The 18,494-nt window shown below is 47.3% G+C and overlaps 1 protein-coding gene across 1 annotated transcript; it reads left to right on the plus strand.

Moving 5' to 3' along the window:
* SNAI3 (snail family transcriptional repressor 3) lies at positions 1-8,676 on the plus strand. The gene is made up of 3 exons (XM_033156994.1): positions 1-211; positions 3,282-3,914; positions 7,866-8,676. Exons 1-3 carry the CDS (start codon positions 64-66, stop codon positions 8,048-8,050), a joined length of 966 nt encoding a protein of 321 aa, XP_033012885.1. The 5' UTR covers positions 1-63; the 3' UTR covers positions 8,051-8,676.
* Positions 8,677-18,494: the final 9,818 nt, after the last annotated feature.

Raw genomic sequence — 18,494 nt, forward strand, 5'->3', positions numbered from 1 at the left:
GCGGCCCTGGCGGAGGCGGCCAAGGACTGCCCCTCGGCCGGCGGTTGGCTCGGCGGGAAGCCCATGCTAATGAGCCCGCGGGTTTATTGCACCTGCCCGGTCGACTCGCTTCGCCGGGACTCTCCGCTCGCCATGCCGCGCTCCTTCTTGGTCAAGAAGCCCTCCAGCACTCGCGTCCCCAACTACGGCCAGCTGGAGACGCGCCGCCAAGGTAAGAAAGGGTGAGGTGGTTTGTGCCCAGGGCGCGCGGCGCTTTGGAAAGCTGAGCGCGCTGCCCACGACGGGTCTGTTAACAGGATCCTTCAAGCTTTCCCTTCTCGTAGCTCTCCTCGAGCGCTTTTCTCTGTCCCGACCCCTTATAGAGCGGGCTGTCTCCCTTCCCTCTCCACATTTTTACCTCCGACCGGCTTCCTTTTGCGCTTCAAACTCCGAGCGTTGCGCTTGTTTACTCAGAAGGCAGCTCCGTAGGGGCTTTGTCCCAATTATGCCCGTTTAGGATTGCGTGATGGGGTCGGGGATGAGTTTTTAGAGCCCTTTTTGCTGCTTAAAGTGCGCTTGGAAATAGAAAACTAATTTGCAGCACAAGCCTATACGTGTCTGCTCGGAAGTAAATCCCATTGCGCTCAATGGCGTTGAGTCTCTAGTAAAGTGTGTTTCGGACTGTGGCCTTCGTTTTTACCCGGCGGCTGCTTTTTTCTTAGCGTGTTTGGGAGGGGGCCCGCGCGCGGTTTATAAAGGTGTTTGTTTCCCCTCACCCACCCCATCTGAGTTCTCAAGTATAATAAAAACATTAGGGTTTTTTTAAAGTTAATCTAGCAGCGATTATTTCTCCATTCTATCTCACATTTCTATGTATGCAATTGCCATTATTCCTTGTCGAATGCAAAATGCCCATAGGCAGCTTGGAGGAAAAATATACAGTTTTTAAAATAATACAAACGAAACATCGTAGGCCAAACATCAACACCCAGACCTCACTCAACAAGAAAGCCTGAATAAATGCAACATTTAGGTTCAGAAAGAGGAATCTAAATCTACGAAATTAAAACCAACAGTGGAGAGAATATGCTAACTCCAGGACACTAAAAAGTGTTTATGCTGTAAATACTGTTAAACTGCCAAGATTATTTTAAAAAGAAAATGGGTGGGGAGTGCCTAATATTTGCCCAGCCCCAGAAATCTGAAGAGTGGATGCCAGGGCAAAAGGAGGTTTCCCTTCTCCCTGCCAGACACACTTCAGTACATGCTTATATGAGAATGTCTACTTGGTGAGTTTCGGAGTCATTTATCTTGTACCTTTGTCACATCGAAATAGCTTCCCTGGGTGTGTGGTGTAGTTGACTACTGTACGTGGTGTCAAACGTGTCCACACAGCTTGTGGCACCAATTGGCAACTGAATGTGCTGCATTGTGCATAAATAAGATGCATGGAAAGGCTGGGGCACAATGTCACAGCATTGGTGTGAAAAACCTGTTGTGCTGTCATGGGGTGGGGTGGGGGGCTGTTCCCAGTGTCCTCCTTGTGGTAAAGTGTGATGTGGCCTGGAGGGTAGGTTTCACTCAAACAGCAACTTTTCCAGGTTAGGTAGCCAGGGTCCCTCTACCCTTGCACTGAACCCTTTTGTACACAGATAAAGAATGCCAAGATTAGGAGGTGGCATGCAGATATTTTAAAAATGCCAAGTGTTGCCTCTTTGGGACAGGATAGTATTTGCTTTATGGTATTCATAAGGGTGTTGGGACGCGGGTGGCACTGTGGTCTAAACCACAGAGTCTAGGGCTTGCTGATTGGAAGGTCGGCGGTTTGAATCCCTGTGACGGGGTGAGCTCCCGTTGCTCGGTCCCTGCTCCTGCCAACCTAGCAGTTCGAAAACACGTCAAAGTGCAAGTAGATAAATAGATACTACTCCGGCAGGAAGGTAAGCAGCGTTTCCGTGCGCTGCTCTGGCTCGCCAGAAGCAGCTGAGTCATGCTGGCCACATGACTCGAAAGCTGTACGCCAGCTCCCTTGGCCAGTAAAGCAAGATGAGCGCTGCAACCCCAGAGTCGTCCGCAACTGGACCCAACGATCAGGGGTCCCTTTACCTTTATTCATAAGGGTAAGCTCAATAATCTTGTGAGCATCTTGGCACTTCAACGCAAGGCTCAAATATGGCTCCCCCACTCCCTTACACACTTCTTGGAAGATCGTTTTGCAAAATAAAACTTATTCTTAAATTAACCACTATGGCCAAATGGTTGCAACAGACAGCATCTCTCTGAATCCATTCTATTATATGTTTTATTTGTTAAAAAATAATGCTTCCAGGTTAGCTTAGTGTCTGGTGTACTGATTCCAGTGCTTGATACATGGCACCGTGGGCAAATTGTGTTTCTGCGGTATTTGCACCCGTATGATGCATGTTTTACTGGAACTGTGTGTACACTGCATGTGCATATTGCAGTGTTATGAGAGCATAATGCAAAATGTTTGAGTGTGGCAGCCTTGAGGAGAGACTTCTATGCAATGGTTTATAATACCGGAAATGAGTTTAATTAAACTATGGAACTCACTACCACAAGAAGCAGTGATGGTCAACAACCTAGACAGCTTTAAAACAGGATTAGACAAATTAATGGAGGAAGGAAAGGCTGTCAATAGCTACTAGCCATGATGACTACAGTTGGAAGCAGTAAAGCTTCTGAATACCAGTTACTGGAAACCACAGGAGTGGAGAGGGCTCTTGTGCTTGAATCCTGTTGGTGGGTTTCATAGGGGCATCTGGATGGCCACTGTGGGAACAGGATACTGGACTAGATGGGCCATTGGCCTGATCCTGCAGGCTCTTCTTATGTTCTTATGCTACTTAGTTAAAACCAACTATTTTATTTACTTTCCTCCCCCATATCACCCTTCAGGAACAAAAATACAGTAGATTATATTTTTAAAAAGAATTTCAATAAAACAATCGCAAATTATTAAAAACTAGCGATCCAACAGCAACAACCCAGAATGATACAATCACAAGGGCCAGGCAACAAAGTCGGATCCAACAACACAATTTGTTTCTGTAAGCTAAGGTACAAAGAGGCCAGTCTGAAAAGTTCCATGTATGGAGCCTGCCTAACATTTCATGCCTGCCTGTTTGCCAGCCTAACATCCTTCTCTGGTGGGCATCTGAACAGGGAATGAACATTCTTCCAAAATATGCAGGGTAGGCATGTTGTCTGGTAGTGGCAAAGAGGCTTTTGAGGAACAATGGCTGCTTGTTATTTACTTGTTTTTGTGTGTCTCCCCGCAGAATTCAGTGGATTATGCCACTCCTGGAGAGGGGCAGCATTCCCCCTCCTCAGTCAAGATGGCACGCCTTGTCCGGCAGCCCCCTGTGAAGCTGGTAGCCTCTGGGACCACAGTTCCGCCATTGCCTGCTTGTCCCCGCCTCTCCCGCAGAGCAGCGAAGCCAAAGGGGAGCCCACATTGAGCTCCCAAGTGGGTTCAGGGAGCAGCCCTGGAGGCAGCTGGGGCTCTGCCACCCCTCTGCGTGATAACCAGAACAACCTCAATCTCCCGTTGGCATTCAGCCTGTTCCAAAGGAGGACTCCCAACCTGGGCAGCCCAGCAGAGGGAAATGGAGACAAACTGCAGGGGCCACAAGGCATAGCTGCCGACCCCCTGGAGACGTTTGAGTGTCCAGACTGCCGCAAGGCCTACAGCACCTTCTCAGGCCTGGCCCGACACAGGCAGCAGCGCTGCAAGCTGCAGGCGACCACAGCAAGGAAGTATTTCAACTGCAAGCACTGCGACAAGGAGTACGCCAGCCTGGGAGCCCTCAAGATGCACATCCGCACCCACACGCTGCCTTGCATGTGCAAGATCTGCGGTAAAGCCTTCTCCCGGCCTTGGCTGCTGCAGGGGCATATCCGGACACACACAGGTAGGGGGCGACCTCGAGGAAGGGGGCAAATGTGCATGGAAAAGAAGGGAGAGCAAAGTGGGGGGAAGTTTGGAGAACACTTGCATTTTGGTTTGGCTGGGTGGAACTGTTGGGCCCTCAAACTCTGCTGTGATAAACGTTGCCTCTGGTGTTGGAGCCAAGGAGGTTATATTTATTTCTTCTATTTGCTATTTATTATTTATTGAATGTAATTCCTCCCCAAGGACCCTAGGGCAGCACGCAGATACACTATTTAAAAACAAAGCAGAAAGATTCTAAAGCAGTTAAAACATTCTGAAAACAATTAAAACTAAAAACAGTTTCAGTTAAAAATATTTTCCAAAAGCAATTGCAGTTAAAGACATTATTCCATCCAATGATCACAAGGTTGCCAGGAATACTATTTTTCAGCCTGCAAATGCCTTGGTATGTTTTCAAATTCTTCCTGAAAGTTAGTAATGATGGAGACAGCCGTACTTTACTAGGGAGGGCATTCTACAACAGAGGAACCATCACTGAAAAGACCCTGTCATGGGTCAACACCAACAGGGCAGCCTCACCTGCCGGTTGTAGGATCCAAGTTGGTTGGCACTATATATAGGCCACCCTTTCCCCCATTTTATCCTCCCAGTAACCCTATAAGGAAGGCAAGAGTGAGTTGGTCTGTGATCCAAGCTCACCCAATGAGCTTCACTAGGTCTCCACTGTCCTAGTCTGAGATTCTAACCATTCCACCAGCCTTCTCCTGAAATGCACTCTGCACATGTTCAGAGAGGCACTCATCTTGTTAAGTCACCTGAACCAGTGCTCAGCTCTAGGTTTGTAAATGGGTTCTGGGCCTAAGCTGGAGTGAACCTCAACCTTAATTAAGCTCTGACTTAATTGGGATGGATAACTCTGGATGTTCTTTTTTCATAGCATTGTCCACCTATTTTCTCAGTGTGCAAGTGGAATTTGCTATACAAAGAAACACGTACAAGAGCCTTTGCCTCACTGTTTTTAAAAATTCTTGTTAAATCGAACCTCCCCATCCAGAGGCAGTGTACCTCTGAATACCAGCTGCTGGGGGAACAGACCACAACTATAAGCTGTTGCTACCAGGGCTTGCTTTGTCCCTCCACCACCTGGCTGGCTACTTCTGGGAACAGACTGTTAGGCTGGAGGGTCCTTTGCTCTGATCCAGCAGGGCACTTTTTATGATTCACTGGGCAGAAGTGTATAAAGGGGAAAGGTCACCCAAGAGCAGCTGAGAACTGTTATGCTGGAGGGAACCTCATTCCAATCCAGCTGAGCCCGTCAGATGTTTTTATGTAAATACTGCGTCAGACTTGCATGAATAACTCCAGTGTAGGGCATTGCCACTGAAGTTGTTCATGGCGCAAGCTACGACTGAACAGCTGTGAGCCAGTGTGGCGTTGTGGTTAGAGTGTTGGGCTAAGACCTGGGAGACCAGGGTTCAAATCCCCACTCAGCTATAAAGCTCACTGGGTAACCTTGGGCCAGTCACTGTCTCTCAGCCTAAGCAGCCTCACGGGGTGGTTCTTTTGAGGATAAAATGAGGAGGAAAAGGAGAACTATGTATGCCAACTAGAGCTCACTGGAGGAAGGTGGAATATAATTGTAAAAATAAATATGTAAAGACTTTTCCTGGCCCTGTGAGATTGAACCCCTGCTATTACTAGATTTCTGCTTCATTTGTTTTTTTTTAATCTCTGTTTTTATGATACTGTTTTTATGTCTGCGTTTTTGTAAGCTGTTTGGGTTTTTTTAAAAAAAATAGTAAGCAGTTTAGCAATGTGTTTTCAATCAAAAATTAGTAATAAAATAAAGTTTGCAGGTTGGGGATGATGGAACTGGAGAGCTGTGCAGTGGCCTGAGAAAGAACAGTGTGTGGAAGGGGATACCCTAGCTGCCATCCTTGGGACCCCTGGAAAACTCACTAAGGCTGCTAAGCCGTGGGGCTGGATATGAGTCATGCAGCTGATTGGGTGCTGAATGAGAGGCAGTCTGAGGAAGCTCCATCAAGCCCATAGACGCAAGCCAAGAGTGAGATATGAGGGTGAGGGCAGCAGGTTCCAGGAACCCTCTTGGTTGTCCGATTTTGGAGGGGGGGTGATCTGTGAGTTTGTTTGAGCCCTTGGTAAGAGCCAGGGTGGATGGGTGGAGTCCCAGGTGAGAGCCAGGAGGCTGCAAGGTTTTCATTGGGGAGATTGTGCCAGAAGAAGAGGAGTTTGGATTTGATATGCCGCTTTATCACTACCCGAAGGAGTCTCAAAGCGGCTAACATTCTCCTTTCCCTTCCTTCCTCCCCCACAACAAACACACTGTGAGGTGAGTGGGGCTGAGAGACTTCAGGGAAGTGTGACTAGCCCAAGGTCACCCAGCAGCTGCATGTGGAGGAGCGGAGATGCGAACCTGGTTCCCCAGATTACGAGTCTACCGCTCTGGATGTGTGTGTGTGTGTGGTTTTATTGTGTATTTCTGTAACATTTACTGCTCTAGTTTCCTGTACTAAAGTGGTATAGAAATGGTCTAAATAAATGAATCAGGTTCCCCATCCTTGGGTACAGCCAGTATAGTGTAATGGTTAGAGCATTGGACTAGGGCAGGGGTCAGCAAACTAAGGCAACAAGTGGCCCATGGGGGTTGTTTAAGCGGCCCACGAGCTGCCCCCGAACTGAGCTGCCCGCTCGGCAAGTCCCCGCACACTGCGCTAAACTGGCGTGGCACGGGGACTTGCGTCCACAGCGCCAGAAATCGTGTCTGTGCATGCACAGACGCCAGAAATCACGGGCGTGATTCAGCCCATGGAGGGATCTCCGCTGGAGTAAACCAGTGCAGGCAAGGTAAACCTTGCTGACCCCTGGACTAGGATGTGGGAGATCAGAGTTTGAATCCCCACTTGGCCGTGAAGCTAAGTTACCTCACAGGACAGAGGGTGAGGATAGAATGGGGAGGGGAGAACCATGTATACCAGGCATCCCCAAACTTGGTCCTCCAAATGTTTTGGGACTACAACTCCCATCATCCCTGACCACTGGTCCTGTTAGCTAGGAATGATGGGAGTTGTAGTCCTAAAACATCTGGAGGGCCGAGTTTGGGGATGCCTGATGTACAGCACCTTGAAATCCTTGGAGGAAAAGATGGCATATAAATGGAAGAAATAAATAAATAAATTAATGTTCAGGCCATATTCCTAGAGTAGCACTGGGTGAGTGCTCCTTGGCCCCCTGGCACTTGTGCTATGGAGTTTTGCAGGGAACTGTCTTCCCCAGTACTGTTTAGCATCTATATAAAGCTGTTACAGGTGGTCATTAGGAGTTCTGGAGCGAGGTGTCACCACTGCATTGATGGCATGCAGTACTACTTCACCATAACATTGGAATCGGGAGAAACTGTGAAAGTTCTGAATTAGTTTCTGAACATAGTGGTGGAACGAATGAGGGCCAATAAACTGCTTGAATCCTGGGAAGATGGGGTAGGATAGGTGGTTCCCACAGTCAGGAGACAGGCAGTTTACCTGTTCTGGATGGAGTTGTACTCCTTATGATGGAGCAAGTGTATAGCTTGAGGGTACTCCTGAATACATCTTTGCCACTTGAGGTCAACGTGTCCTCTGTGGCTAGGAGTGCCTTTTACCAGCTTTATCTGGTTCACCAGCTGTTGTAGTTCCTGGACAGGGATAGCCTGTAGCCCATGCGTTGGTAACCTTGAGGCTGGATTACTGCAATGCGCTGTGTGTGGGGCTGCCCTTGGACCTGGTTTGGAAGCTCCAGCTCTGGTGCAGAATGTGCTGGCCAGATTGCTGGTGGGGCATCTGGCTGACAACATGGGACTCTGTTGCTACAGCATCTTCGCTGGCTGCCCATCTACTACAAACCAGGTTCAAGGTCCTACGACAGCCCTGGCATTGGCTGCTCATCTGTCTTTCTTTCTGGCCTCCCTTTCCAGGTGAAAAGCCGTACGCCTGTTCGCACTGCAGCCGAGCCTTTGCCGACCGCTCCAACCTCCGCGCCCACCTGCAGACCCACTCCGACATCAAGAAATACCAGTGTCACACCTGCCTGAAGACCTTCTCCCGGATGTCCCTGCTCCTGAGGCATGAGGAGACGGCCTGCTGCCCTGCTGCAACCTGAGAGCCATGTTGAGCTTGGCTGGCTACCTGGAAAACGTAACCTGAGACCACTTGTGGGGGTTAGGAGGAGAGCCCCAGACGACTGAAGATCTGCAGCAGCGGAGCCTGGAGTCGTGTCCTGCAGCAAAAGTTGGGTGTGTTGTCTTCTTCTTCTGATTCAGATTCTGCAACTGGGTGGTGCTTACTGCTCCAAAGAGTGTGTAGCTTGACCTCTTGGTTGCAGCAAGATCTAGGTGCATCTCAGTTTAGGAAACAGAAAGGTACATGGCTCCATTACTCTTGTGTGTTTTGAAAAAAACAGCAAAGGGGCCTCCATATTAGGCTGGCATTAAATCCCCTGGAGTCCTTCTGCAAATGTGTCTCCTCCTATTGTGCTGTCATTGATCCATCCAAATGGTGCCATTTGCATGCTGGTGGTGCATTCCCTTAGCTGCTAGCCTGCTTGAGGGAGTCGAAGAAGCCTCTTCATTTCTGCATTGCTCTCTGGGATCGTGTCGGGAGGAAACCCAGGACAAGGGATCCTCTGCCTGAGTCCACCCTTGGGTCTTTTGCATGAAAAGGATTTTAAGCTCCCCATTCTTGGATGGCTATTATTGGGGTGTCCTGCATCCCTTCAGCTCCCCATCGCAATTGTGCGACCTTCCCGTTTCCAGAAGCTTGCCTTCTGGTCTCCCAAATTTCCAAAAGAGAGCAGGGAATGATGCCAGACTGGGCCTCCCCAGCTGCAATGGCCAAATAGCGATGGTCTTCTCATGCGCCTGTGGTGGAAGATCTGCTGTGACTCCTGTTCATCTGATCCAAGGTCTGTTTCCAGGGACGTCATACCACTCAGTGTTTCCTGGGAGTATGGAGGCTTGGAGTGACCTTCAGCTGCCGCAATTTACAGCTCCTCTTCCACAGAGCCTAGGGCTTGCCAATCAGAAGGTTGGTGGTTCGAATCCCTGCAACGGGGTGAGATCCCATTGCTCAGTCCCTGCTCCTGCCAACCTAGCAGTTCGAAAGTATGTCAAAGTGCAAGTACATAAATAGGTACCGCTCCGGCGGGAAGGTAAATGGTGTTTCCGTGCACTGCTCTGGTTCGCCAGACGTGGCTTAGTCATGCTAGCCACATGGCCCAGAAGCTGTACATCGGCTCCCTCAACCAGTAAAGCGAGATGAGCGCCGCAACCCCAGAGTCGTCCGTGACTGGACCTAATGGCCAGGGGTCCCTTTACCTTTACCTTAGGTTTCCACGAACACTGAAGCTTTTGTAAAGAATAATCCACCTGAGCTTGGCAGATCCAGTATATACTTGTTCAACACCACCCATTTAAATCTGTTCCTGTGAGGAAATTCGTTGGCGGTTGTTTCCCAAGCTACTGGGTTGTATCCAGTATTAATCATACTGAGTAGACTCATTTAAATTAATGAGCATGACTATCCTAATTTGTTACTTTCAGTGGGTCAGCTCTGAGTAAAGCGTGATTGGCTACACCTCGTTCCTTTTATCTCTGCATACCCCATTCTCTTACTGCTTTCCCTTCAGCTTAATAACTCCTTAATGCACTTTAACCTCCTGTTTAAACTGCACAGCTGGAGGCAGTGTTGCTTCTGAATACCAGTTGCTGGAAACCACAGGAAGGGAAGTGCTCTCTTGCGCTCAGGTCCTGCTTCCCACAGACATCTGGTTGGCCACTGTGAGGACAGGATGCTGACCTAGATTGGCCACTGGCCTGATCCAGCAGCCTCTTCTTATATTCTGCCTGCTGTTGAAGGGGTGATGCAACAGGAGACTGTAGTAAGGTAATGTGCACATGAACACAAGGGGCCCCTTGTGTTCATGTGCACATTACCAAAAAGCAATGCCTGTACCACCCTTCCTAACTGCGACTATATCTGCTGTAAAAAGAGAATATCCCCTGCTCTCAAGGAGGCAAAGCAAAGAATTCTGGATTAGCTTCATAGAGATTCACCTTCCTTGAACCTTTGCGGTGGGGTTCTGGAGAAGGGGAGCTACAGAACAGTGACTTGGCATTGCTAAAAGTTTTTTTAAAAAAATTCTCTGCTGCTGTTTCTCTCTTCTGTACATTTTTTGTTGTTCCTTTGGGTTTGGAGAGAGCCTCATTACCCCCCCCCCCCACCTCCCCAAGAAAGCCCAATAAAACTATTCCAAATGATTTCAGTGACACCATCTTTCATTGAATGTGTCCCTTATTATTGTGCTGCTATCTGTAATCAGGAATGCTCTTCTTACACCTTCCACTATTTCATCATTGAGAAAGGGGACATGATTTGGTACACCCCTATTCTCATGATTTGGGGACATGATTTGGTACACCTCTATTCTCATGAGACTAATAAATGCCCAAGCCTTCTCCGGCTTTCGCATCCACATTGTTGAAACACTCAACTCTGGGCCCCTCCAGACTGGTGGTGGTGTTCTTTTGCAATATGTCATTGATGCACTGATCAATGGCTTATACTGGACCATCCACACATCATCCAGCTTTCCGAAGCCTTGGAGAGCAGCTGCCTGTCAGTGTAGACAATACTGAGCTAGTTGGGCCAGTGGTCCGAGTCTGTATAAGGCAGCTTTCTGTGTTCCCAGGCAAAGTTCATTCTTTAACGCATCCTCTCATCCATTGCTCAGGTCTTCGCAATGGTCTCCGCCTTTCCATTTCTATTTGAGCATCTCTTTCTCTTTCTCTCTCCCAAGAACGGGCTATTAAGAGGAAGGAGAGGCTCGCTGGAGCAATGATGTCAGCCTGGCAAAGCCACGTTAATATTTATAATTTGGGCAATGGGGATGAGGGCAACATTCTCCTTCGCCGGAGTACGTAAATAGGGTGCGGAGCTGCCTAAAGGAAACTGCGTTGTAAACGGGACCTTCTATTTTCAGCCCCCAAGTGGCTAAATACGGTTGTTCCACCTGTCCGTCTGAGGGCCAGAGCAGGAAAGAATGTTGTGGGATCTAAAATAAGCTCAAATGTTTCCTCTCTTCTTCATGTGGCAGATGGAAAGTGCTGATAAATATAGTGCAGGGCCGGTGGGGGGTCCAGGCAGACAGCCAGACGGCCAGCCACCAATCCGCTGAGCTGGGCCAAAGGAGGGAGTGTTGTGCTGGAATGAATGGATGAGTTTTTCCACTCGTCCCTGGCTGTGTTGAGCTGGAAAGTGTACCTGATGCTCTCACCTGCTCTTTTGTCCACAAGCTTTTCTGACAGGGCTGGGGGCCTCCCCGGGTCAAGAGGGAAACTGTTTTAGCCACCCCATAAACACACACAGTCAAAACAAAGCAAAGAAAGGGCAGCTATTTTTCTGCTTTATTGCTCGTTTTACTTATATCCCACCTTTCCCTCCAAGGAGCTCACTACATGGTTCTTCTCCTCCCCTTTTCATCTTCACAACAACCCTGTGAGGGTAGGTTAGGCTGAGAGATGGGGGCCAGCCCAAGGCCACACCCAGGGAGCTTCATGACTGAGTGGGGATTTGAACCCTGGTCTCCTAGGTTGTCTGCAAGAAGATCAAACTTATCCATTCTTAAAGAAATCAGCCCTGAGTGCTCACTGGAAGGGCAGATCCTGAAGTTGAGGCTCCAGTACTTTGGCCACCTCATGAGAAGGGAAGACTCCCTGGAAAAGACCCTGATGTTGGGAAAGATGGAGGGCACAAGGAGAAGGGGACGACAGAGGATGAGATGGTTGGACAGTGTTCTCGAAGCTACTAACATGAGTTTGGCCAAACTGCGAGAGGCAGTGGATAGGGGTGCCTGGCATGCTCTGGTCCATGGGGTCACGAAGAGTCGGACACAACTGAACGACTGAACAGCAACAGAACTCCTAGGTTGTAGTCTAACACTAACCATTACATCACACTGTTTCTCAAAATGTCATCCTCACAGGGCCTCCTAAACGCACCTAGGTGATGAACCCAAGGCACAACTGTCATAGAACCATAGAGCTGGAAGGGTCATCTAGTCCAACCCCCTGCAATGCAGGAATCTCAAGTAGAGCATCCATGGCAGATGGCCATCCAACCACTACTTAAAAGCTTCCAAGGAAGGAGAGGCCACCACTTCTTTTGGGTGTCTGTTCCACTGCCAAACAGCTCTTAACTGTTGGAAAGTTATTCTGTCATTTCCTTGCCATTTTGAGTAAAGTCCCAGGTTGAGACCCAGAGGTACCCCAGGATGAGGATGGAGTGGAACTGCGAGAGCGATGGAAGTCACACACCAACCAGCCACATGTCCTTCCTCACTACTACTTAAGATAATTAATTTAGGTTTACCAATATAAATCACTGCTGTTTTGTAGAACATTGCACTGTTCAAAATGATTTGTTGTTTATGGGATCAATTATCTCTAGTTAGGCCATTGCTATCCTGTGTATGTGTGGAGCTTGCACCCAAAGGAGGCATGGTCTTTCACTTAAGAGGGGTGGGCCAGAAGATGGAAACCCATCTTCCCCCAGTATTAAAGCGGATGATTTTGCAAATATTTCTGAGGTACTTTGCATCGACGGTCACCCCCTACAGGATTATGTGATTCCATTCTACAATAAGACATGCAAGAACCCAAGCCCACTTGGGAGACAACCTCCTCCCCAGCCTCCTTCCCACTCCGATTCCTAAATGAGTTGTGTAAAGGAACTCTGCACATGCTCATGCGAACCTGTTTTTTGTGGTTTTCGTAACCACATCACTAGGGCTCCGTGAACCCTCGGTCCCCTGACATTCATTCAGGAATGGCGGGATCATGGCGCAGTCAGGAGAGGTATGGAAAGAGATGACCTTGTTTTTCAGTCTAGTTTTACAATCAGAGGGTTTTACAAGCTGCAGTCAAGTGACCTAGTGTGATCCGATGCTGGATACGAGAGAGGAGGCATTGGCTATAGGACCACGGCAACCACGCCTCTCTCCCATCTCAGTTTTCTTTCTCCCACGGCAAAATGGAAAAGCAGCACTGTCCCCCTAAATACCAGCCCCTATAAATAATCCTGACTCTGGGCAGGCCAGTTCCTCTGGCACCTGCACCAAGAAGGGCAAAAATAGAGGCGGTGTTTCTATCTATACCCTGCTGGCCGGGCCCCCACTGTCTATCTATAACCTGCTGGCAGGCCTTTATGGAACTGACCGCGGACGCATCCAGAGGTCTGTGGACACTTTGGATGCTTGGCAGGTGGCAAAACAAGCCCACCAGACGGGGTCCAGGGAGATCTGAGCTAGGTGGAATTGAGAGCAGATCACCATGCCCAGAACCTTTCCGTGGAGAGACAGGTGCCAGCTCCTCTTGTGGACAGAGCAGGATGGCCCAGGTAGTACCTTAAGGCAGCCTTCGCCAACCCTGTCAGATGTTTTTGAACAACAACTCCCATCAGTCTCAGCCAGCACAGATTCAGGACTGAGAAAAGGAAGTCCTTAAGGCAACACCTTTGGAACTCTCTCCCGCAGGGGCAGTGATAGCCCTACAACTTGGACGGCTTGAAAAGAGAATCAGACAGATTCACAGAGGAGAGGGCCTAACCATAATGGCTTTCTTCTTCCTCCACAGTTGGAGGCAGCAATGCTTCTGAATACCCGGTGCTGGAAACCACAGACAGGGAGAATGCTCTTGGTTTCCCACTGTGAGTAGAGGATGCTGGACTAGATGGGCCATTGGACTGATCCACCAGGCTCTTCTGATGTTCTAATCTTGTGGTCCAAAACATCAGGAGGGCATCAGGTTGCTGAAGGCTACCCTGAGTGGGTATGAGCAGGGCCAGCCTTAGACCATGGCTGACCTATCCAATCTGTGATGCATCATGTGGCAGATCACCAATTCCCATCTCGCTGAGTCAGAAGTGGGTAAAGGAACTGTCTGCCAGCTTGTACTTGGTGAGGGTTGATTTGGTTTGTGTACCAGCTCCATGGAAGCTGGGGTTTTGAGTCACACACACATGCTCACCTCTTAGTGACAGCAATGTTGAGCAGCGACTCTCATGAAGTTAGAAATGAGGTAGCACAGTTCAAACACAGCACCGGAGACAATGCCCTCCATTCAGGGGTTAGGTGCATGGGGCGAGGTGAAGCCATTCGCATCAGGCACCAAATCTGTCCCCAGTCTCCACCACTGCACTGCTGCCAGCGCCTTTGTGGCTTCCTGTGCCGCTGACCCCGCATCATTCTCACTGCTGCGCCCACTGCGCACTGCACACTGTATTGTGGTGGCAGGGCAGGTGCAGGGTAAGGTACAGTTGCATAGGTGGGGGCAGGGAGGGGCTGGAGAGGGGACCCAGATCTTCATGGGGGGGGGGCACCATTGGAGGGTTTTGTCTACAGTGGCAAAATGTCTTTGACTGGCCCTGCCTCCATTCACATATTCAGGTCACATCTGCACCATACATTTTAAACGGGATCATATCACTTTAAAAAGTCATGAGAGTCCTTAGGAGACCCCTACACAGACCTGCAGTTCTCAGAGTGGCTTAACAATCAATCCCTCTTCTCAGGGAATGCTGGGAATTGTAGCTCTGTGAAGGCCATAGGGGCCTCCTAACAACTCTCAAGAAACACCTTGGGAAACAAAAAGAAACAACTCCTAGCAGCGCTTGAAGATAGAACACAACTACTTCACAATATGATCATGAGACGTCCAGAAAGTATTAAACAATGTCCTTCAATCTTCTCGCTACATGTGCCAGTCTCTCCTGCCACATCAGTGTGGCACACCACACCCTTTTAAGAACCATTGGATTAGGGAAAGGAGGGGGAAAGAAAAGTGGTTCAGTACTGTAGAAGGATGCTTGGGGTAGCTGGAGCAGGGCGAGTTAGAGACACAGAAGGGAAACCTGCGTCGGCTCCTTCCTGCCTACTTGAGTTGCCATCCCTCAGAGTACTCACTAGCACTGGAGAGGGAGAGATGGAGGGGGCGGGATGGGAACTGTAGTTTGTTAAGGGTGCTTAGAGCTGTTAGGAGATCCCTAGACCCTCATGGAGCTACAATTTCCAGAGTTTCCTGTGAAGAAGGATTGACTGTTATACCACTCTGGGAATCAAAGCTCTGTGAGGGAAGCAGGGGTCTCCTAACAGATGACAGCTACCAGGATTATTTGGGGGAAGCCATGACTAATGAAGTTGTATAGTTCTGCTTTAAATGCATAGTGTGGCTGTTTATTAAGTGTAATGATTTGGAGGAGGGACTGCCATATAAAAGACCTCAAGAAGTAAGAGCACCTTGTGGTGGCTGCAGCCTTGGAGCTCCCTCTAGCGTCTTTATTAGAGATGATGCTCAGTTGCTAGATAGTAAGCAAAACCAGTAGTAGTGGACAATGAATTGCAGTTGTTGTTGTTCAGTCGTTCAGTCGTGTCCGACTCTTCGTGACCCCATGGACCAGAGTACGCCAGGCACGCCTAAGAAAATTGGCTTTCAATTAGAAAAATCTAAGTTGGAGACAGAATTAATTGAACAGAGCTCTAAAAACCTTTCCAGAATGTATAATTTGTTGCTAGAGTGGCATACGAAGGATGAGATGGTTGAGTCAGTAATGATAGATTGGGCGAAAGATGTTGGACATAATATTATGATGGATGACTGGGAGAAGCTATGGAATGAAGGTATCAAATTTACTGCATGTAATGTATTAAGAGAGAATATTATGAAAATGATATACAGATGGTATTTAACACCAGTGAAGTTAGCTAAGATGTATCATGGATTAAGCAATGTATGTTGGAAATGTAAAAAAGTAGAAGGTACCTTCTATCATATGTGGTGGACATGCCCAAAAGTGAAGGCTTTCTGGGAGAAAATTTATAATGAACTTAAAAAAGTGATGAAAGTTACTTTCATTAAGAAACCAGAGGCCTTCCTGCTGGGCATGACTAATCATGAGATACCCAGGAAAGATAAAGTGTTTTTTATGTATGCCACAACAGCTGCTAGAATTTTGATTGCAAAAAATTGGAAAGGGGAGGAGCTCCCTACAGTGGAAGATTGGCAGATGAAGTTAATGGACTTTATGGAACTCGCAGAACTGACCACGAAACTCCGAGACCAGAGGGAGGAGAAGGTACAAGAAGATTGGAAGAAATTTAAAGAATATTTAAGACAGCGTGAAAAATTGGATATTTAAAGCAAAATCAGTGAACATAGGTGGCTTTAGTTACACAATGTTAGATTAAAATAGAATAGAAGAAGTATTGTATATGGAATTTTTATAGTATTTTGGATAGCAATAAGTTAACTGAGATAAGTTAAGATGTTATTGGATTTGGATTATGAATAATGGTGAATGATTGTTAAAATAGTTACAAAGTTACTAAAGTAAATCAGAACTGAACGCAGATGAGAGAATGGGGGAAGTCCCCAACTAAGAGTTGAAATTAGATTTAGATAATAATTATTGCAGTGTTCCAGTGTTTGTGTTAGGTATGTATAAGTCTTTTTTTCTTTTCTTTTTTATTGTTTTTGTTACTGTATTTGTAGTGTTGTTTTATTTGTATTTGTATGGTTTATTTGTCGTTTAATGTGGAAACTAATAAATTCTTTTAAAAAAAAAGTAGTGGACAATGAAATTGGCTGATGTTGGCACCATGGGTGGTGCCTGCATTTTGTCACAAGATGGAAACTGGATTATATTTAACCGTTACTGGTTAAATATATCCTGTGATATCAAATTATATAATTTATTCAAACTCCACCCCCACAAAGGAAAGAAAGCTCAATATGCAGATGAATGTGGCATGTCACAAATTCAATGTGAAACACCCCAAATCAAAAGGCTGGTTAATACCTGTGGCTCAGTGAAATAACACCTGCTTTGTATGCAGAAGGTCTTAGTTTCAATCCCCAGAATCTCCAGGTAGGACTGACATTGCTGAGCTAGATGAATCAACAGTCTGTCTCACTATAAGGCAGCTTTCCTGCATTTTTCCCTGTGATTAAATAAAAACGGGAGCGGTCTTACACACTTGGATGTGCTTGCACAGTGCTAATCACATGAATGGTTAATAAGTATATAAATTTCTTAAATAAATAATCATGTTCCAGAAAACTTTTAAGAGCCAAGTTGAGACACAGTCCCTTATCCACCATGTAATTAAGATGCACACAGAGGCAATAGCAGAGGGGGAGTTGGGGGGGGGGCGGGCAACCATGCCATGAACAAGTAGTTTCACCCACTCCCTCCCTATGATTACTTTCCTCGAAGAAAAAGGTACTGTATTGGAAATTAACAATCTTAAGCACACTCACTTGAAAATGAGCTCCATCAAACCAGGACTTGCTTCAGATAAATATATATTTAGGATGGGAGTGTTAATGTGAAATATATTGTTATTTCTTTTTCATAAATTTAACATATGGGATAAAGCCACCCTTCTAAAAAGCGCATTTTACCCCTTTCATTCCAGTGTTGTTATTGTGGTGGTAGCGCCACCAATGCATTACAGACTTTGCTAGTCATAGCGACTTACCTCATCCTCACCCAGTCTGGTGCCTTCCAGATGTTTTCAATGAGATAGTTTTATTGCATATTTTAATTATGGATGCTCACACTTTAATTGGATTGATCTGCTGTGTATTTTATTATTTATTTTATTACAATTCCTAGCAGCCTCAGCCAAAATGGGGAAGGTTCCCTACTTCCCATGAACTGCAAAGTTTTTCTAGGGCAACTTTCAGTTCACCCTATTAGCCTATAGAAGAAACCAAACTCCAGAGGGTGAGGCTGGAGTGAAAACTTCAGACGGGATGGATAACTTTTACTCTGAGGTAAATGAATAAACAATTGCAGTCTAAATCCTGCAGTTTGTGCACTGCTATGGTCAACCCACAAGGCGTCACTGTCTACATTTTCACCGTACCATACCGTAGCCTGCTGAAGAGTACACTCTTTTGTAACACTGCTCTAATGTGGGCAATATCAACACCGTGTTCTTTCGGAGAATATAGTTACAGTTTTCTTTACCGAAGACCCAACTTGAAAAGAGCCCTGTGTGATTCAAAAATTTGCTTCCACCACGAAAAAAATCTACTTGGTCTAAATTAAAGATATTGCTTTACTTGCTCTCAATTTTTCTGCGGGACTAATGCAACAAGAACTCTGAAAAACCAGAAAGGACCTGGTGCACAAAGGAATTATGGTTGCTCCCGTATTCCCCCAAACGGAATGGAAAGCCGGGTCTCAGCTGCCTACTATGCCCTTAGAGTCATGGACTCGCATCAAGCTACTGCGCAGGCGCAACCAATGCCTGCTTGCGCGTTGCTGAAAACGTCCGTGCTGGAAACATTTCCCCCTTAAAAGGCGCCTCAAGGGTTCCGCCTTTCTGATCAGGATTCTGAATGAGGAGAGAGAGGAGCCCCATCTTCCGACGCGCTCTCATTGGATAAGAATTGCAACAGGAGGGGATGAGGCCGGCCCTGATTGGGCAGACTTGCAGCAGCTGGTGCCTCCTTGGCCAATCCCAGAGAAGGCAGCTGTGCAGGGCG

Source organism: Lacerta agilis, chromosome 8, assembly GCF_009819535.1.
Source record: "Lacerta agilis isolate rLacAgi1 chromosome 8, rLacAgi1.pri, whole genome shotgun sequence".
NCBI classification, from domain to species: domain Eukaryota; kingdom Metazoa; phylum Chordata; class Lepidosauria; order Squamata; family Lacertidae; genus Lacerta; species Lacerta agilis.